Here is a 22,116-nt window from a genome sequence, read left to right on the forward strand (position 1 = left end):
AGAAAATCTGAACATGGACATATTCAAGCAGAAAATTATGTTGATGTTAATAATTGTTATTTTATGTTGATTTTATTTTATTATTCTGCGGACTTAATCTAATTAATTGTTCAGATTTGCAAAAAAAAAAAAAAAAATAAATAAATAAATATATATATATATATATATATATATATATATATATATATATATATATATATATATATATATATATATATATATATATATATATATATATATATATATATATATAATAATATATATATATATTATATATATATATATATATACGTAAAGTGTTTTGGAGCATTAAGCTTTCATTCACACATAAAAACAAACAAATAAATAAATATTAAATTTACTTACAAAAAGATTAGAGTAAAAAAGTTTCACGTTCTAAAAAGTATTTTCTATTTTATTTTAAGCAAACTGTATTTGCAAAACTGTAACGTTAAGCTGAAGAAATGATAAATTTGAGCTAAGCAAATACATGCATATCATTTTATTTATTTTATAAATCGTGCATTAAATCTATTGACAAGAAAGTGATGATACTCTCTACCCCTCCTCCCTCCCTCCCTCTCTGTGTCTCTCATGGGGGCTTTGACATGGTCTAATGTTCTTTGCTTCAAGGGCCATTTCATTCCGTCCTGTGAGGAATCGATCCGTGCTCTAATGGTGTGAGAGATCACTGGAGATAATCCGCTGTAAGTGGATGATCAGTGCTGTCATTCGCTCATTAGCAGGTGTACAGTGGGAAATCTGACCCCTTGTTTATCTGAGCAATAAAAGGAGGGAGATGCTGGGGTTTCCAGGTCCCTCCTAAACGCAGGACTCAATCTCAAAATAAACAGATTTAGATAGATAAAGTTATTACAATATTTCATTTACTATTACCTTGAAGCTCGTTTAGATTTAGTAACACTTTTAACAAAGAATACATAAATTACACGATCTGTTAATTAACCAATTTCAAGTATTAAATGTCGTTTGTAATCAGCCCTAGCTCAAAATGTTGAAATTCACATTATTTATTTATAGCCTACGCGAGCATATGCATATTACTGTGGGAAATATTTAACAATAACTATTGATATTTATCATAACGCAAAACAAATATTTTATATTATTATTAAATATTGTTATATAAAGCGATGCTTCAAAAGTCAAATATTTTTTGCATGAACACGTTAGCATTATACAACATCTGTAAAGGCATATAAACGAACGATATAACGTTAGAATTGTGTTATGCAAGTCGAACAGTTATAAAATACTACTATATTACACGCACATTGTAAAATTATTCCAAATGTCCTCAAACTTCACCTGAATCCAAAATTAAACGCGTTTCTAAAATATATTTAAACGTTAAATAACTCCTTGATTTAACTAGTTATCTCTGGGGGAAATATATAAATAAATAAATAAATAAATAAATACAATAAAAATATATTTGACACACAACACTAAATGACCGCATTTGATTTATTTATTTATTTGGTACTTTTTTTTTAGTATTTTTTGAGTAAGTATTGTGAAACAAAACACACGGGGCATTCCTGTTTAAAAACAGCAGAGCAGACGTGTTCCTGGAAGAAGAGAGGTCCAGGCAAATGAGACATAGAAAGTGGGCTGTACCGTGTTCTACGTAACAGACAGGGGAAGATCTCCAGTTCAGTCCCAACATTTCCTCACTTTACCCAAAGCCGCGCACAACATCCCACCAGTGACTGCGCGGTGCCAGGACGCGCGCGCACACGCACACACACACACACACTCACACACACACACGCGCGCCGTGAGTCTGCGAACTGCATGTGCACGAGCCGTGGATTTCCTCCATAATGTTGGGCGCAGTGAAAATGGAAGGACACGAAACTCCAGACTGGAGCAGCTACTATAACGATGCGCAAGAGGTAAGAGACGCTTCCGCTCCGAGCCGCTGGAACGGCCAGAAAGTTTGGTGCCGCGTGCGCGTGAACGCTGCATCAACCTATTTGCACAGAGGCGCGAGCCTTTTTTTTTTTTTTTTTTTTTTTTTTTTTTTTTTTAAAGACTGCAAAATTAAACGTGAAAGTATATTGCACTGAACGGCGATCCGAAGCTGAGAAAATATCTGCCATTGATCGACCCGCTTGGTGGCAGTAGTGATGCCACTGCAAGTGGGTCACAATAGCGCGATATTGGAAGAGTTTAGCAAATATAATTGTCTATCGAAATAATATTTAAGCCATTTTAAAAAAAAATCAATAACTGACTGAACTACGTTTGTTCAATTCGTTATCACGTATACGTTGTGCATTCACAAGAAAGCATGCTGTTCGTTTAATTTGCGGAAAACCGCTTTATTAAGTTGAATTCTATAAAACGGTGTATATTTGCACTAGGCTGTAAAATAAAATTCTGCACGTGCATCAGCATTTAATATTCGTTTATTTAAATAAAAGAAACACCGCCGAATAAAAACACTAACACGTTTAGATTTATTAAAAATGAAAACGTTCTCACTTTTTATGTATTTGTAGTGATCTGAAATTGCTGCTTGTGTGATACTCGCTTTATGCTGTAACTATTTTCTTAATTAACGAATGATTTTTTTTTTCCCAAATAGAGGAAATTACATTATTGCATCAGAGAAAAGATGCTAAACGACTAATAAAAGTGCTCGATGCAAATATATTAGCGCACTAAAAGCCGCGATTTATTTATTTCAGGTCTATTCTCCCATGACGAACAGCAGCATGAACGCCGGGCTGAGCTCCATGAATAACATGAACAGTTACATGGGCATGTCCACCAGTGGGAATATGACTTCCAGTTCTTTCAACATGTCCTACGCGAACCCGGCGCTGGGCGCGGGACTGAGCCCGGGCGCCATGGCCGGGATGCCCCCGGGTGCCACCGGCGCCATGAACGGGATGAGCGGCGGCGTGTCGACCATGGGCACCGCGCTCAGCCCGTCTAACCTGAACGCCATGACGGCTCAGCACGGCTCCATGAACGCCCTGAACCCGTACTCCAGCATGAGCCCCACCATGAGCTCCATGACCTACGCGCAGCCCAACCTGAACCGGGCCAGGGACAACAAGACGTTCAGGAGAAGTTACCCGCACGCCAAGCCGCCCTACTCCTACATCTCCCTCATCACGATGGCCATCCAGCAGGCCCCCAGCAAAATGCTTACCTTAAGCGAGATTTACCAGTGGATAATGGACCTGTTCCCGTACTACCGCCAGAACCAGCAGAGGTGGCAGAACTCCATCAGGCACTCGTTGTCTTTCAACGACTGCTTCGTCAAGGTGTCCCGGTCGCCCGACAAGCCCGGGAAGGGCTCCTACTGGACTCTGCACCCCGACTCTGGGAATATGTTCGAGAACGGCTGCTACCTGCGCAGGCAGAAGCGCTTTAAGTGCGATAAAAAGCTGACGGACGGAAAGAGGTCGGACGGGAAGCGGGAGCAGTCGAGCGGCTCGGGCTCGCCGGCCAGCGACAGCGCCGGCAGCAAACCCGGCCACATGGACTCGAGCTCCATAACCTCCTCGAACCAGTCGTCCAGTCCTCCCAGTTTGGACCACAGGAGCGCAAGCACCGCCGGCTCTGAACTGAAGAGCACCGGGCAGGTGCACCCCGCGTCCACGTCCCTGTCCTCTCTGCACTCAATGGCCCACGAACCCCAGCTGCACCTCAAAGGAGACCCCCATTACTCCTTCAACCACCCGTTTTCCATCAATAATTTAATGTCCTCTTCAGAGCAACAGCATAAACTGGAATTGAAAGCGTACGAACAAGCGTTGCAATATTCCTCCTACGGCTCAGGGATGTCTTCCAGCCTGCCCATGGCCGGGAGAGCCAGCATGGACCCTTCGGCTTTAGAGGCCTCTTACTACCAAGGTGTGTATTCCAGGCCTGTTCTTAATACGTCTTAGTCAGCTGGCGGCGGGAAAAAAAAACAAACAAAAAACAAAACAAAAAGAAAAAAGCAAAAAAAAAACGTATTTTATTTTTTGCATGCACTTGGTGCAAAAGAACTGTTACTTTAAAATATAACAAAATGTGTATGTGTATAATAAAATATTGTAAAGTGTTCCCAATGATTGTATATCCCAGTTATAAATCATTGCTAGTGTATTTAAATCATCTTGAGCTTGTAAAATACTTGTTGTGATCCCCAAACCTGTAGTTCCCCTTTGTGTTACAACGTGCACGAATGAAGGTCAACTTCGGTCTTGTTGCTGGTATAAAAGCGATGCCCCTGTCTGTTGCAGATGTATTTGAATGTTGTCATTTTACTCATTATTTTTGGGGGTTTGCTTACCTCGTTTTGACAAAAAAACACTTCCCGATCTTGTATTGAAATAAATTAATCCAAGGTGGAAATGCATTGTGAATAAAATATGTATTTCTTAATCAAAGCGAAACGTTTGTGACATTTTTATACAAAGAGGTGAAATTGCGAAGGGGAATTAAATGCACGCATTTGGTATTAATAATAATAAAAAAACCGAAATATTAATTAAATAAGAACATCCGATTTTTTTTTACATTTATGATAATTATTCTATTCTAAAAATAATTATGTTTATTATTTTTTTTTGCGTTTGCATTATTCGGCGCCCGCGCTGTTTAAAACCAACGCAACGATTCGAAATAAATAGAAGCCGTTCGAATCGAATGAAATTCTTCGAAATACGCTCTGCTTTTTTTTTTTTTTTTTGGCTGAGCCCGCCTGGTTTTTGACTCGCCGTTTGGTAAAAGACCAAGAGAAAATCCAAGTCTAACACAAGCGCAGCCTCAAAGACTCGCTTCATAAAAGATCCGATCTCGTTTTAAATGGGATTTTAAACAATATCATAGAGAGGCCAAATCATCTTTTTGTGGAGCGTAACCTACATGATGGGCACGTGAACCTGAACAGATTTGACTTTGATCATGGTATTTTGTATACACGCATTTTGGCTGAGTAGCCGTGAAATTCATTTAATTATCTTGTAATTCCCCCCCGATGCGTAAATAAAATGGATAATTGACTTCAGGCATGAGAAATCTCGATATGCGCTGCCCGTAAAATAAGGTTAAAAGCTGCTATTCGCGCGTTTTCTTTTTAATTCGATTTCAAAATAAAAGAAAACTTTTTTTTTCACCTCCCAAAAAAAAGCAGGGTCCGGTGCGGTCGATTAATCCGATATTGAATTAGAATTCGCGACATAAATATTTATTTAAAAAGTTAATAATATATGCAATGACCTAAAGTGGAACTCAATAATAATAATAATAACAACAATAACTTGCATTTTTAATAAAATATTTTTTGGCGAGGAAAGAATTAAAATAAGAAGCCTTTTAATAATCTAATAACATTCTCTCTCGCGCAAACCACGCGCATCGCAAACCAGATCGTTTTGCATTTTACATATTTACCTAAAAAAAAAGTCTAAATATCGAACAGATATCATCGCGCGACAAATCGATTATTATGGGCTCGTTTAAGAGAAATGCAAATGAAAAATATCACAGGCCTTCGCGTTAATTCTCGTCGTTTCAGTACACGCGCATCCTTTAAAAATAACTCCATTTCGGAGTTCATAAATCACGCCGCCCTCGGCTCTGATTTGATTAGGCATATATGGTTTTCGCCTGATCAAACGCTCGCTTCATTTAAATCGTTTACAGAAAGAAATCGCGACGATAACCAAAGCGTTATTAGCGCGCGCTTCCGAAAACGCAGAAAGCAAGCCAACGGTTCACAGAGGAGCGTTAAACGCATTTTGGGAAGAAAAAAAAATGCTCGTTTATCAAGCGTATCGTTTAAACGCTGATTTGGATACGCGGTCGTTTGCGTTTAATTTAATTGCTTGCGATCGCACGGGACGCTTTTATACGCTCTTCGACATTTACGCGTCGCGTTGCGCGACCGGGCTTAACATACGCGATCAAACTTATGTGGCGTTTCTCGTTCTCCCATCAAAAGCTCCGGCGCTTTCTTCGGCCTTATGGAGCAAAATTTCGACAACAATACGCACGGCCCTTTAGTTCAAAGCGCCCATCAGCGGGTCTACCCGTAGACCTTTCTTCTCCCTCTTTTCATTCTGAGTTTGGAAAAGCACTACAGGGCCAAGGCGCTCCTAATACCTTCTGATGGGGATTGAATTAATTATCTCCAATAACACAATTGTGCTTGGCCAACGAAAAGAGCAAAGCAATACCCCTTCAGAATCACACACACGAAAGAAAGGGCCTTTCAAAGGGCGAGAGAGAAGAGGGAGAGATCTCTATCCGACATCAGCTTTAGAAGCAGCTGCTTTTCCATTAAAAATGATACGGGAGAAGTTTATTAGAGCTTTGTGCCCCTCTAATATGCATCGACCATGTCAGGTTGGTGGTCTCGCGCTCCCCTTCCGCGTCTTGTGTCTTCATTATTCTACAGCAAAAGGGCTTTTGGATGGAAAGCCGGTCGCTTTCGTTGGGAGTTTCATCACACTGTGCATTTTAGAGTTTTATAAACAGACGACCACAAGAATAACGCACGCGATATTTAAAACGAATAAGGGAAACAATTAATTCAATAAAAAAAATCTTAAATGTGCAACGCTTAAAAAAAAAGAAAAAAGATTTTTTAACATCCGTGGAACCTTTCTGAGAGGCTTTAGGTTCGTAAAATATTTTTTTTCTCACTAATTAAATTGTTTTTTTTTTTTTTTTTTTTTTTTTTTTTTTTTTAAGAACTGTTCACAAAAATGGTACTTCTATGCAAAAACCCAGACTTTAATTACATTTAATGAGCTTAATTAGGCTATAATGAAACTCTGCTCTAAATTAATCTTATATGTTTTACATCTATAATAAAATAAAATTTAATTTAGAATTTAAGGTTATCTATTTCAACAACGTCCGATTTCACCATTCCGACCGCCACAGATTTATCAGCTTGAACAGAACCTGGGAAAAACAAAACAAAACAAAAAAAAGCGTCCCATAGAAAATGTGCACTATATTTGTATAAATAAACAGCTACTATGAGAAGCACAGAGGCAGACAGAGAAAAAGAGAGAGCTTGAAATATTTGGTGTCGTTATAGCAACCGGATCAGTGGTGCTTTTCTCTGAGGGTCATTCAATATGTGCAGCCGAAACACGGTTTTAATTAAAGCGTATAAAAGTTTTTTTGTAAGTCGATGATCACGCACGCTGCATTTGGGGGTGGTAATGGGGCATTTCGCTCCGCATGCCCCGATAAACACAGCCTCCGGCCTCCGCACCCACTCCCAACATCCACATCTCAAACAAATCGCTCACAACACGCGCATCTCAAACAAATCATTTAAGAACGCGCGTCACGAAACAAAACTTTTCGGCCCGAGAAAGACTAAAAAAAGAAAAGTTGCACCATCAAAGGGCGAGCGTTTTCCATAGGGATGTGCTGGGACACCCAGGTTGTGCCATCTCCACGGTAACCTATAGGAGGAAAATCGACAAGCTTGTCCTGGTGTCGGGCGTTTATTTGAGGGGAGGGACACTCAGCGGCACGTCTGGGCCTAAACAGCCCTTTCTTTATTCACCGGTGCATCTAACATATTTCTGAGTACATAATCGATCAGGCCGAGGAAGAGCTCTGCTGAAGGACGGACAGGGAAAGGCAACATCAAGCACGCTTATATAATTGTTTGGGGTATGTAGTCGTTGGTAAAGGTCGACAGATCTCTTTGGCCCATTTTATGTTTGTAAATTATCAGCATGCAAAGCGGTTCCCATTAAACACTCGCAACACATTAATAAGCATTCAAAGAATCATCAGCCCACTTTTTTTTTTCCCACGGTGTACTGTATATCTGATTTTCTTTGTAAAAATGTTGAGACGTAATTTTAAATCTCGCTTGCAAGTTTTAAATTTTTAAAATAAATAATTTCCAATATTAATATTTCAACAATATCTCACCGAGCGTAGTATATAACTTGAATAAAAAAAAGGCACATTTATAGATTTGAGCAGTTGTGTTTAGAACACGGTTATGTAGTTTTAAAATTAATTTAAATCAAAAAACGAATTTTGAAAAAAAAATAAATAAATAATTGAATAAGTAAATCATGTAAATCATGCGAAACAAATAGATAATTAACAATACAACTATATTCTCTATTAGTGGACTGCATATTTAGATTAGATTTTTTTTTTTTTATTATATTTGAAGGATTTATCCTATAATTTCTATTGTCAATATATATCTAAAATCACTGATAATCACAGAAACAACTGATTATTAAATAACATTTAAGAGTAAATGCCGAACAAGCATTTGTGATTATAAAAACTGATTGTGTCAACTGATACACTGTATACTGTTGTCATAACTCCCTTTATTAATTTGGGAAAAAAACGTAAATAGTCCAGTTTGTCCATTCCCAAATCCCAGCTCGGTCCAAAAAAAAAATAGCTGGCTTTCTATGAAAAATAAAGTCTCAGTACCTCACAAAGTAATCGTCCAATCAAACGTCCCTTGTTTAACCAGACTTAACCTCACACTGCAAGTAAAAATCGACCGGGAGGAGAAGAACGAACGAAAGGAAGAAAACCTTTGGAGCAGCGGGTAGAGTGTGGAGGTAAAGGGCTGGCAAGCGGCCGTTTCATTGGTGGCTGCGGAGAGAATGTGGTTAAACATTTACGATGGCGTTTCTGAGCCTGGGCTGGAATGAGAACAGGGCTGAGAGAAAGAACGCCACTTCCAGCCTGTGTTTGCCCAGGCCAGGCTTCGGCTGTTTGCTCAGAGTTAAACGCTGCAGCCTGGTCACCAGATGTGGCCGTCTGCTCGGGGTCGCCCCGACGGCCGCTCGGTCAGATGACTTTCCGGACACTGCCAGTGCCCACTTTCTTCCGTAACACCTCCACCAAGCGCTCCAACCTGAGAACGGGAACACAGAGAGAGAGGGAAGGCGGAAATAAGTGATTGTGTAAATGAAAGAAGAGCAAGACAAACGCGGGCCAGCTCTTAGCTGTTTTCTCCTCACACAAGGGCGCTCTTGGAGGAACGGAAAGACGCGGAGAGTGGATGTAGACACTTCTTAAAGTGGGTGAGACATCCATGCTGGTGTCAATGCCCAAATCCTCCAAATATCCGCCTGCCTTTACTCCGGCAAACAGAAGCCTGTGTGTGGTGTCATGTGATTGGTCGGGGTGAGTAAACCTGTGCTTATGAGGGCGATGATCCCACAGACTCTGTGGAAATGGAGGGAGATCTATATGGGTGAAGGGATTCTTCGGGAGCAAATGAATAATGGGGAACGAAAGCAGACCTGCTTCCCTCCATCCAAACAAACGCTGCTCCCTCTCCAAAAAAAATACACTCTTGAGAAACTTTGACATTGCTTCAAAGGATGTCGTACTATGCGATAAATAATAATCGTGATAATACGGCAAAGCGCATTAAATCAGGCCTCTTGATTGAATGTAACCAAAATCAAAATGAACATTTCTACAAAAAAAAAGACACGAGAACGCTATTTTTTTATATATCGAATAATAATTTAGATATACATTTTGTGCGTGGATGTTTCAAACTGACGTGAGATTTGCATAATTCATGATTGCGAAAATTAAAAACAAGAAAAATTACAAAAAAGCACACAACGAAACTCACTTGCATGCATACATTTCAGTAGTTTATTTTAGATAATGTATTAAACGATTGAAGATTTTTAGACTTTATGAAGAAAACGTACAGCACGAATGATCCTCGCGCGCAAATAGCGTGTGTGTTGTTATTTTACAATCATTTATTTACATAGCATTGTGCGTAAATGATTAAAAAATAAAGGTAAAAATAAAAACGCAACACTTAATTTGCACGTGAGGATCTAAGGGTCCCTCGGGTACTTTTTATTTTTAGCCACAAGCACAAGCTTCAAATCTCTCTCTTTTTTTTTTTTTTAAATACTTCATTCAACCGCCTAAGAAAAATCTGCTTCGAAAGTTAAGTATTTCTTAAATTAATTATAGAAAATAAATACGCGCGCCACGAATGCAGCAGAGAGCTCAGGATTGTTAAATCCAAGCTTTTTCAAATAAAAAGAGCCGATAACATTGAGTTCAAGCGGTCTTACAACAACAAAGCGAGCCCAGCTCTATCAGAGCCTTTATAGCAATCCTGATAAGACGTGCTTAGCATAGCCGGCGCTAGTATTGTCTACTGAGGTTTCTCAGTCTTATCAAGTGAGCATATGGGAGTGGTCTGACCCGAGCCTTGCTCCCGCCGAAGTCTCCACCTGTTTTGCCGTACAGAGAGATTGAAGAGCAGCCGCGGGACCATATGCATTTCTCAGAGGCCCTCCGTGGACACGCGTCACTTTGGAGAGAAAGGGGGGAGGGGATGGTTCAAAACAGCAGACTAATATTTATAAAAGGTCACTGTTGCTAAATGAACAGGCCACGCACGTGAGCATATATACATATACAAGCAAACAGCCTTCATATCCCACACACACGCAATCCACTTCCACCCAAAACACACAAACACGCAGACAGACAACACCAGGCCGTCTCTCTCTCTCTCTCTCTTCTCCATAAACATGCACGGAAACACCTTTCCCCCTTGTGTGCAAATTTTTAGCGTTTTAAATATATTCATTAGCCTCCCTGTCATGTTTGCACAATTAACAGGTCTGCCTTTCCGTGGCAGGATCTCCAAGGTGTGCCTGCGGGCTGGGGAGGATTTGGTGAACACTGTTTGCAGAGAGTGGCCGTAAACCCAAACATACACGCGAGGGAAGAGCCGGCAAAAGCGCAAATCCCGATTAAGAATTCACAGAGTCGCAAAACCAACAATTCCGGCTCAAATAACACAGAGTAAACAGCAGCCGTGCAAAAATTCTAAACAACAGCACGTTTTATGTATGGCACAACAACATATCCATGTTTCAATGCAAAAGAGGATCCTGTTCGTAATCTATAATTATGCAACGGCGATGCCTGACAGAAACGCTTACATGAAATGCTATGTGATCGTGCTGATAACTCGGAAGGCTGTAGAGGGATGTTTTTAGCGATGAGCGAGATGCGAAACGAGACAAAAACGGCCCGCTGAGGAGGGAGCCGGTCAGACTGAGGTCTTACTTTAGTACCAGTGTTATCATTTTTATTAATATTTAGATTTTTTTTTTTAAGCATTTGCATTATATAAACATCAAAATAAATATATATTTATAATATACAGTTTTTATTAAAACTCAGAATAAGTTTTTATTTTTATATTATTTTATTTTATACATTTTAGCCATTTTGTTGTGTGTTTTTGTCATTTTTATTATATATTAAAAAATATGTCTGATGTCTGTATAGTTAATATGAATGGATATTTAAGTTATAGCTTTAGTTATTTTAGTACATGCCAAATGAGAAATGTTGCCTCGGCAGCATAAAATATTTTTTTTAATATTCTGAATTTGTTTTTCTTTTTTTTTTTTACATTTTTTGTCATTAGTTGCCCTTATTTTATTTCAGCTAGTTGCTGAGGGAGCATTTCTCATTTTAACTGCATGTAAATTATTGTTATTTTAGATAAATGCATGTATATAATTTTTTATTACATTCGGTTAAAATGAGAAATGTTTCCTCAGACACTAGCTGAAATCAAATAAGTGCATTTATGATAAATGTAATAAAACTAGTATTTTATTTAAGGAACAAAAGTTTTTTTGTAATGGCTTTTGTTTTAGTGAACATCCCTGTGGTTAGTAAGCCCCGGATGGGACGTACCAGCCGCAGCCCATTTGTGGGCCGCAGGGGCCAAAGAAAAGGTCCTTTGTGTGCTTCTCACGGCCAAATTTGATTCAGCAGGTCATTAGACATTCAGCTCAGCTCCTCCGTCAATGGGCCTAGGAACGGCACTCAGGTGCCACATTCTGGGCCGGCGCTGGGCTTCCTCCTCCCCGGTTCGCCCCGCTGTGGGAGCCTGGAGGCCAATCGCATCACCCCTACATTCTTCTCACCGCCATGCGACGAGGCCCACGTCAGAGCGGCTTCCCACAGGCCGCCCGGAGCCCGGTGAGTGCAGGGCATCCATCTGAATGTCAGCTAGCGGTCAGGTGCGACCGGCCCTGCTCCGATCCCAGTCGTACACTCGAGCGGAATCCCTTTCTCTGCGAGACAAAATAGCCATCACCTAGACCCCACTGGGGCGTCACTAACACGAGGGGCTTGCTGCACAAAACATTTGTCGTTTCAAATTGTTCCTCATTTACTCGCCACATTAGACTTTGCGTCTGGAGCACAAAAAGAGGATTTTTTTAAAATAATCTTAATAATTAAAATTATTTTTCATACAACAGGCCATTTACCTACACATAAATTCATTGTATTATCTTTTTTTTTTAACTAAAAGGTACAAACATTTTACGGGTTGATAAGGTGCAAGGTTATCACTTTAAGGTTGCCAGTGGTACTGATGCTGTAAAGCTAAAAGGTACAATTATTGTGCATTTGTTCTGAGCAAAGTTTTTTTATAGCTATCTAAAGAAAGCCATTTTGACTTTCTTCATTCTGTGGAACACAAAAGAAGATACTTTGAGAAATGTCTCATTGTTCTTTTCCCCCATGCAAAGAAAATCTGACACTCTTCAAACTAACTTCCACAGAGTAAAGAAATCAAAGCGGGTGAACAAACGACGCGCGGTTTTGGGTGAGCCATTCCTTTAAGAAGCGCTTTGGAACAAAATCGGGGCCTCGAGCAGTAAATAACATGCTGAGTCTCAGAACGCAGGGAACTCGTTCGCTTCCGGTGATGCTACAGAGACCCTTCCAGTAGCAGTACAACTCTACGCTGAAGACAGCAGTGACTCACGCGACTGAACCGCTCGGTCAGACCGGTGTACGCAAACAAGCCGCTCTGATGCACACTTGCTGTCTAGGTGAGGACAGCAGCACCGGTCAAAGCAAAGTGCATTGTGGGATATGGAGTTTCATGCAGCAGAGGCTGTGTGATCTTACCTCTGAAAATGGAAACCCTTCAGAGCGGCGTGTGTAAATAGTGCACTAAAGTTCTGTCATTGTGACGGGGTAGCGGGGGGTTCTCTCTGTGTTTTGAGCACCCCCTCGGCTCAGCATCTCCACCCCCTTTGGTTAATTCATCATGTAAATAGATCAGCAGGCCGGCCTGTGTTTGCTTTGCGCGTGGAGCCCCCCCCCATGCGAGCGAGACGCGAGGGAGAGAGCGGGAATATCTACCAGACGACCAGTTTTTATAAATGCACAGAACAGATCAGGAGGGCAAGGTTAGAGAGACTGAGAGAACAGGCTTTATGAATATCCGACAAGTGCGGGACTATCTCCAAACAGGAACGCAAAGGTGAAGAACGTTCATGGCTCTTCGGTGCAATAAAAGTCGACACTGTTGATCACCAAAAAGCATCATATAAAGAGTCGTGAGGATTTAGCTGTGAAGACTAGTTTTGTAATTTTGCTTTCATGGTGTTTATTTCGATATTTTCAGCTTAGCAGCATCTGTCCTCATTCGCTGTCACAGAATGAAAAAGAGCTGCACCAACATGCCGTATAACTTTTTCTTTTTTTTTCTGTTTGGAACTTGAAATTAAAGAAGGGTAAATAAGTAAATAGGCATATGTGGACAAAGCTGGCATTAAAAAGGGGAAAATATCCTGAGAGCCCAAATTTGATATATAAATACTAACACGACTGGCGAAAAAGTTTGGATTTATTGAGAATTTTTTATGTTTTTGGGAAAAGTCTGATGTAAAAAAGTTAAATATTATTATATAATATTATTAAAAATAAGCAATTTTAAATAACTGTTTTGCATTTGAAAATATTTTAGTACGTAATTTATTCCTGTGACTGAAGTTGAATTTTCAGCATTATTACTCTCTTCAGTGTCGAGAATTTGTTTTGAAGGATCATGCGATACTGATTTGCTGCTCGACGATCATTTCTTTTTATCATCAATGCTGAAAACAGTTGTGTGCATAAAAAAAAATAAAAAATCTGAGCAGTAGTGCATCACTGTTTCAGCAAAAATATTAAGCAGAAACATCAGTAAGGATAAATAGATCTTGAAACGCATTTTAAAAAAACCCAGTGTCTCCAAAATTTTGAACGGTCGCCTGATAGTTTAACGTGGTTTTGGTATGTTGTGCTGTGCCTGTACTCACCTCTGCACTTTCTCATTGGCCTCTCTCTCTCTCTCCTGGGTCAGACACAGCTGACTCTGAGCGCTCTGAAACTCTGACGTCAGCTGCTGCAGACGGTGCAGGAGGGGCTGAATCTGGCTCTGGCTTTGGTTTGAGGTGACAGGACTGTCTGAACTGAGCTCGTCATCCTGATGCTGTAGCACACTGGAAACACAGTTATGATACGGAAGTGTAATTAGTGATCGAGTCAGTCATGAATTGGACATATTCAATTACTTAGTACTGTCAAGTGATCCAAAATAAAAATTTATATATAAAATAAAATATTTATATACACAAATTTTATATATATATATACACACACACACATACATATATATATATATATATATATATATATATATATATATATATATATATATATATATATATATATATATATATATATATATATATATATATATATATGTATATATATGGATGTTCTTTGTATGTTTACTATTTAGAAAATATTTACATCTATATTTATACTCATATAATTTATATTGTAAATAAGCATATTTCATATAAAAATAAAAGGAAATATATACACATGTATATATATACACATGTTTTTTTTTATACACTTAATAAATATACACCGTATACATGCATATATTATGTAAACCAAAACTTCTGAGAACCGTTTGACACCACTATATTATATATGGGAATTATATATATTATATCTTGCATAAATTGCATTTTTGAGGCATGTTGGTTACTTCAGTAAAATATAAAATGCCTTACTTGCTAATGCTTTAAACCATCAAGAGATTATCATTTAAATTCATTAAGCAGTTTACTAATAAATTTAAACATGGTAAATATGCCCTTTCTTAAATGTAAAAAACTGGGCACAGATTATGGGCACAGCTTAATAAAATTTAATATTTTGTTATTCAAATTAATATATTTAGGTTGATTCAGCGATGTTAACTAATTTTTAACTTGACCAGGTAATTTATACGTTTAGGTTAGTGTTTTCAGAGCATTCTAACGAATGCAGCAGGCAACATAAATGATATAATTGCTTACGAATTAAAAAAAATATTAACTAAAATTAACTGAACTGGATTCGCAAGCATGTTAATTTCCAAGTAATACCGATTTTGATGCATATAAAACCTAGAAAAGAGCATTTTTGTTATTCATCGCATACTTCAGTAGATCTTTAGGAAAGACAATCATCAAAATCACAAGAACAATATAACGGCTGACTGAAGATGTAGCATCAGGCTCATGTTTCATAAACCAGGAGGAGAAATGCCAATGGTCAAATTTCTTACACAAACATGAAACTTGACCCAGACACAGAGAGAGCATGCTTGCAGTTTACCTGGAGGTGGGGAACCATAACTCTATATCAACAGACACATCTAATATTCAAACGGAATGTCAGTACAAGAAACAATATCTGAGGCTAATAATTCCTCAGAATGTCAGCGGAATACATTAGCGCTCTCTCGGCGCTGCATCCAACTCCAGGTGAAATTCAGACAGGTGTTTTTCAACAAGGCGTGAGATAAAGAGGGTCAAAAAAAAAAAAAAAAAGTAGGTAGGGGCGACGATGAGAGATACACATCAAACTAACCAACGAACACAATAGGAGCTGTACAACCACAGCAAAAAGTTCCAATGAAGTAGCGGCAATAAAACAAAACCCCGGCGTCACTTCTTGAGAAAACAGACGCTCCAAAGAATAAACATTTCTAATGAAAGCATGATGCAGAATTCTGAAGGGTTCCTGTGTTTGACAATTCAGATCTCAGAGCTGCACGAGGCAGTCAAAAATTAGCCATTGTGACGAATACAAAAACGCTGATGAATAACCTCTCTACCTTATTTTTATTTGCGAGAGTCGGTGCTGCTGTTTGTAACTTGCTTTTTTTGTAATATGCTTTAATAAGACGCCAAGAGCACCGAGATGTCAATATCAGGTCTAAATGATGATAAACATCTGCTCCCCTTTTTAGTCGAACAGAAACAAGTTGAACGGCTGTAATAACACACACAGGTACGCCGCGCTCACCTGCGACCGCAGGCTTACGGAAAAACCACAGCGCTATTAAGTGGGCATTCGTATTAGCCAGGGAAACAATGCATTTAGTACAATGCCGCGATTAGCTGACAATACAATACGTCTGTCAGGCTCGCATGCCTGTATGTGTCTATAGTGACGGACACATCAGGATTGACTGGCAGGAGCTTTTGTCTTTCGGCTTTTCGGTCTTGCAAATTAGTTCCAGGAAGGTTTCCATGTCAGGTTCTTCCTTTTTTTTTTCCAAGGCAGGAGGTAATCAATTCTGATGCGATATTGACGGTCGAGAAAGTGATGTAAAGTTGTGTGCTTTGTTTAATTAAATGCAAACATATTGGGTACAAAGGTCCAATGACAGTGACAAACAAGGGCAGAGAAGCATTGCCACACTATGGATTATCTTATCTAAGTCCACCCACCCCCTCACAGACACAACTGGTCCATCCCGGTCCCCGCTTTATGAGAATGATTATAGCAGGATATATGACGCTCCAGTCTGGCTCAGAGGAATGGAGATGCCGGTATGATGGAGATCCATAAACGGGCATATAAACGCAACCGGTCTAGTGAATTCAACACAGTTCTCTACAAAAAACACTAGGACATATGTGTGAAATTTTATGTGATTATACTACGCTCTTAAACAAAGGTTCCAAAAGAGTTTGAAGCAATGGCATGCCAGAAACTATACGGTTTAACTAAACTATAACTACTGTGTTTTTTTAGGAACTGTTCATTAAAGAGGATATTTAAATAATCTGAAGAACTTTATATGAATATAAAAGAACCTTTTGTGCAATGGACAGATTGGATTGATGTTAAAGGTTTGTCATGAAATCTCAGAAACATTGAAGAACCGAGTGCACATATAAGAAATAAAACGGACCAACCCATACAAGATGTAGATGAGTTCATCCCTTCAGAGCATATAGACTGTTTCTTCGGGTGCATGCGCCTGGATGAAGTTAACTTCCGGTCTGTGGTTGTTTATCGGTCTGGTTAGCGGCTACAAATGCAGCTAATGGCTAATATTAAAGCTTCCCAGGTTATTGTACTGCGTGATGCGTTTCCCCCGTACATTTACATCATACGTGACCTGATACGACATCGGAACGGACCGATTTTCTGAAAGGCTTTCTTGAATAAACGCGGGCATGTAATATACGTTTAAAAATCAAACCGAGGCGTAGGGTGTTTCTGAAGGAAGACTGTTTTTAGAAAAGGTCGCGCATGGAAGGAAGCGTTTGTAAACCCAGAGCTGCTTTGTCTACAGCCGTTGCCGAGGAAACCTCCACTTCTCATGCTTAAAGCACCTTCTGCTGGCAGAGAAGGAATTTGCATTTTTAATAAATCCGTCTTATTTATGCAGCATATTTTGCTTGTTATCAAAAAAAATGTACTCTAGAAGGACTTAAATGTTGTTTTAGATTCTACTGGGATGTCTACCTGGAAGTTAGCATGCATGCGCAGTAACGTTTGTTTATGTTGTTGCCGTTGAAACAGTCTATTTAGAGATATACATTATTGCATCATTTGTTCACCAATGGATCCTCTGCAACGAATGGGTGCCGTCAGAATGAGTGTCCAAGCAAATCAAAAAAACACAATCCACACAACTCCAGTAGATCAATTAACATTGTGAAGTAAAAAGCTGCATGTTTTTAAAAAACAAATTTTTACTTTAAACTGTTATTTTTCAGTCCATAATGCATAAGAGCGTTTCTTGCAGTTAAATTAAAAAGTTGTCTTCCTGCATCAAATTCCACTGACACATGTAGTTAGAACTTTTTGGGCACTTTTTTGCTTGTAAAAAGTGCTTAATCTGTGTATATTTTTCTCCTTATTCAAACAAGACTTTTTTTTTTTTTAACAGGAGAAAGCGACCTTTTAAAGTTATTTGCATTTATTTATTACGAACTAGTAGCTTTTCACTTTACAAAACACACATTTATGAACTGCTCTCATTCTGACGGCACCCATTCACTGCAAGTGGTGAGCAAGTTAGGTAATGCTGAATTTCTCTAAATCTGTTCTGACGAAGAAACAAACTCTTATTTTCTAATTTTGGATGGCGTTGTACGTTTTAAAATCCTATTCACTGCATTCAACCAAACATATGCTGCTCGTTAAAAACAGCAGTATATGTTGGTCTGGTTATAAAGGTTGCCAGACAGACGACCCGAGGACTCTGTTAAACATTAACCAGAACCGTAAGATACCTGATCACAGGGGTGGGATCCCAACGAACCTGCCCTCTAACTCTACAGGCCAGTTAAACATTAACACCGCCGCAAAATGCTATCAGATGGGAAATGTAAAACAACCTTTTAATAGAGAGCATTTATCTACAGGCAAAAAAACAAACAAAAGTACATAGAGACCGCAGCCGAAGCAGAGACGGACAATGTACTGACAGGTGTCTATAGCAACCTGAGCTGGATGCGAGATAACTACCGACCACCATTCCTTACACCAATCACTCACGCTGACAGCTGCTGATAAAGGCCGCGGTTGTTTCAATACGTCTCGTTCCCTCAATAGAACACAGAAATAAGAGAACACACCCAATGGTGAACGCAAACACCAAAGTTGTGATCACTCGCTCATGGAAAAAAATGAATTTCCTTCGCTGAGCCTCGGCAGGAACGCTGCTGTGCATTTGGATAAAGCGGCCACTGCTTGCTGGGAGGAGTTCCATGCAATCTACAAAATGTATTTTGCTGCACAGAACGGCGAAGACGGCTAATGCAGCGGCTGCAGTTTGCTCTGTTTTGGGGATAAAGTCGGTTAATGCCACAGGCGTTATAAATATCACATAAATTCAAAGTTTCCATCTAGCAATGTGGCGTAACTACTGGTGTTATCAGCGTCGAAGGATTTCTGAGAATAAGTAATTTCAGCTCAATCGGCAGGGGTTTGAACGAAAGGGGGAAAACACAAGAAAATGGAAATAAATGCCACTGATAATCAGTTCGCTGAGAGATGAATGATTAGAAATCTCTGTAAAGATCAGACATCTTGCTACTGTGTTACCTCATATACAAAGTTAATAATAAACACATACCAAAATGAGTGAGAGACTGCAAAAGACTGGCTCAAATCTCATGAATTAAACAGATGAAAAAGGACAACAAAAGACATTTATAATCTTATGAAAGATGTTCCTTTCATATATATATATATATATATATATATATATATATATATATATATATATATATATATATATATATATATGATATTAATCATGATCAATCACATTCAAAATAAAATATTTCGTTCACATAGTAGGCTTTTTTTTTTGTACAGACAAATACACACACATCTGTGCATATACTTAAGAAAAATATGTATATTTAATATAAAATATACAATTTAAATATAAAATTAAATATAAAATATACACATTTAATATAAAATATACATATAAAAATTGCCAAATTGGATACAATTAATTGTTCAACAGCATTAATATATATATATATATATATATATATATATATATATATTATATATATATTTTTTTTATTATGCTAATTGTATTATATAACGCAACACATTAAAAGCATTAAAAGAGTTAATGTATACATTAATGCTAATTCATAGATGTTTAGGGTTTTTAATTCTTTTAATGTCATATAATAACAAAATACAATGAAATTATTTGCTGATTATTTTTTGATGAACATATCAGGGCAGGTTGGTTTATGCTTACGGTTCAGATTTGGATCATTCAGACCAGTGGGTCAGATTTAAAAGGTCATGAGGAAAAATAAAAATGAGTTTCGAGCTGAAAATCGAAAACGGAGCTCTTTGGCTTATAGCGCAAGAGTATTGGAAAAAGAGAGCTCACGTATGTGTACGTTGTACCTGCTAATGACTATCGAGCTGCAAGTGTTGACAGGTCGAGCCGTTAGCATGTGTGATAATGAGCGATCACTGGGGAGTTGGACCGTACGGGGACCTGTGGTGTTAATACATGTCTATCCAGTGCTGTCTCCCTGCTGGCTGAGGCTCAAACAAAGCACCTTAAACTCACAGTCTAACCTCTCCTTCACCGGCCGGCCAATGATAACCCATTAAAACAACCCACCCCAAGTGAACAAAATTGCCTAAGTGTTTCTCTTTATCAGTGGGGAGCGTGTGTACGCTACGCTATCCGGAGCCACTTCTATCAGAGCCTGAGGTTCACGCCGCAGACATTTTTTCCTACCACCCCATTCTCTCTCTCTCTCATCTGTTCGCTGCCCTTTCATGTGACACAGACTGTCTGTTATCCTAAAAGACACAATGGAGGTGGTCGGGCAATCCTGAGAGCAAACACACGCAGCCATGCTCTGGCCTTTGTTGGGCCTGGAGGATTCTCCTTTTAAAGGTTCAGCGCTGCTGCCGCATTGGCAGGGGCTGGGGACCGGGGCTGGACACCCTGACGCTCACACAATGCAGATTGTCTGTGGAAATACAATGTGTTCCTTCTCCTCCTCCTGCTGGGGCAGACAGAAAAGACTACAAGAGTGAGAGCTCTCTTCTCAGATTAAGTGAGTTTGGGTGCGCAGCAGCAGACGTCGGACTGAATCACTTTAGAAGGACGCTTTTCAAAACGAGCAGTTCGTAGATGCCTCTGCTGAGCACTGACATCATGCACGCAAGCAAACAACAACAATTATTCTCTTATTAAAATCTTTTCTGAATCAAAGAGAGACTAAAGAGAGAATATGGGACAGTTTATTCATTTAAATGAATGTATTAGGTACCATGAACTAGCAGTGAATAACACCCTTACATTTCTTTAAAAAAAAAAAAATCTAGTTTATTTTTATTCGAAATATTTAAATGTACACAATATTGTTTGTTAGTATTTGTTTAAAGAAATTAATAACTATCTTGAGCAAGGATGCATTAAATAGCTAAAAATTGGTTTAAAAAAACTATTATTTTAAAGGAAATTATAAATATAATTAAATTTACTTCAAATAAAATAAATACCATTTAGAATAATTATTTATTATATTTTAAATAAATGATATTCTTTTTATTCATTTAATCTTATAAAAATGTTTCAAGGTATTAAATATTGAAAATAGTTTTCAGTATTGATAAAAAACAGAAATGTTTCTAGAGTAGCAAATCAGCATTTTATAATGATTTCTGAAGGATCATGTGACACTGAAGAAAAAAAACAGCATTTTAATCTGTATTAAACAATACTTCCCAATATTACTGTTTTTTTTAATCAAACAAATGCATCCTTGTTGTTATACGTATACATACAACTACAAACCTTTGAAAAAAATATAATTTATCCAAAATTAAATCGTTACAAATGTATATGTATCAATCCGCACTGTAAAGTCTCACCAAAACTTCCTCTATGGCATGACCGGGTGGTAAAACTCTCGTGAAACACAAACACGCAATCATGCGGAACGAGATACAGAAGAGATCTAATAAGATGCGATGAACGCAAATGGAAAGTCCTTGATACACACGGATGTGCGTCTCGGAGAAACCGGACGCAGCTTACTTAACCGGCACGACCAGTTTATGAGCCAAATGTATTTACTCCATACCGTCCATCAAAGCCGTCCTCACTGAAAGATAAACCCCAAGTAAAGCAAACAAGCCCTCTGGCTGGAAGACAAGAACCGGGGAGGGAGGGTCTGCGGTAGTCCATCACGACCACTGGGAACGCTTTGGTTTGGTTATTTAAGACCCGGACTATCATTTTGAATAAAGCCTTAAATAAGCAGAAAGTTCAACTCGCAGGCCAAAACAATCAGATGTTAGGTGGTGCCGAAAACGTTTGCGGTCGGTGCCTCTGGAGGCTTTTTTGCGCCGAGTATCCCAGCGTGGACAGACCTCTGACAGCGTCTGCAGGAGACGTGGCTCCAGATCACAACTTCA

At 38.8% G+C, this 22,116-nt stretch overlaps 2 protein-coding genes across 3 annotated transcripts in view; one reads left to right on the forward strand and one right to left on the reverse strand.

The window, feature by feature from the left end:
- Nucleotides 1-1,809: 1,809 nt before the first annotated feature.
- foxa1 (forkhead box A1) lies at nt 1,810-4,579 on the forward strand. The gene is made up of 2 exons (XM_043262308.1): nt 1,810-1,919; nt 2,718-4,579. Exons 1-2 carry the CDS (start codon nt 1,848-1,850, stop codon nt 3,927-3,929), a joined length of 1,284 nt encoding a protein of 427 aa, XP_043118243.1. The 5' UTR covers nt 1,810-1,847; the 3' UTR covers nt 3,930-4,579.
- Nucleotides 4,580-7,522: 2,943 nt separating this feature from the next.
- The window catches only part of mipol1 (mirror-image polydactyly 1), a 67,318-nt gene continuing 52,724 nt past the window's right edge, over nt 7,523-22,116 (reverse strand). For both annotated transcript variants that reach the window (XM_043263858.1, XM_043263857.1), the window contains exons 13-14: nt 14,154-14,336; nt 7,523-8,896 (exon numbers count right to left, since the gene is read on the reverse strand). In XM_043263858.1, the coding sequence (XP_043119793.1) occupies nt 8,830-8,896; nt 14,154-14,336 (250 nt within the window). In that variant the 3' untranslated portion in view covers nt 7,523-8,829. The remainder of the gene's footprint in view (nt 8,897-14,153; nt 14,337-22,116) is intronic.

Source organism: Puntigrus tetrazona, chromosome 17 (genome assembly GCF_018831695.1).
Source record: "Puntigrus tetrazona isolate hp1 chromosome 17, ASM1883169v1, whole genome shotgun sequence".
In the NCBI taxonomy this organism is placed as follows: domain Eukaryota; kingdom Metazoa; phylum Chordata; class Actinopteri; order Cypriniformes; family Cyprinidae; genus Puntigrus; species Puntigrus tetrazona.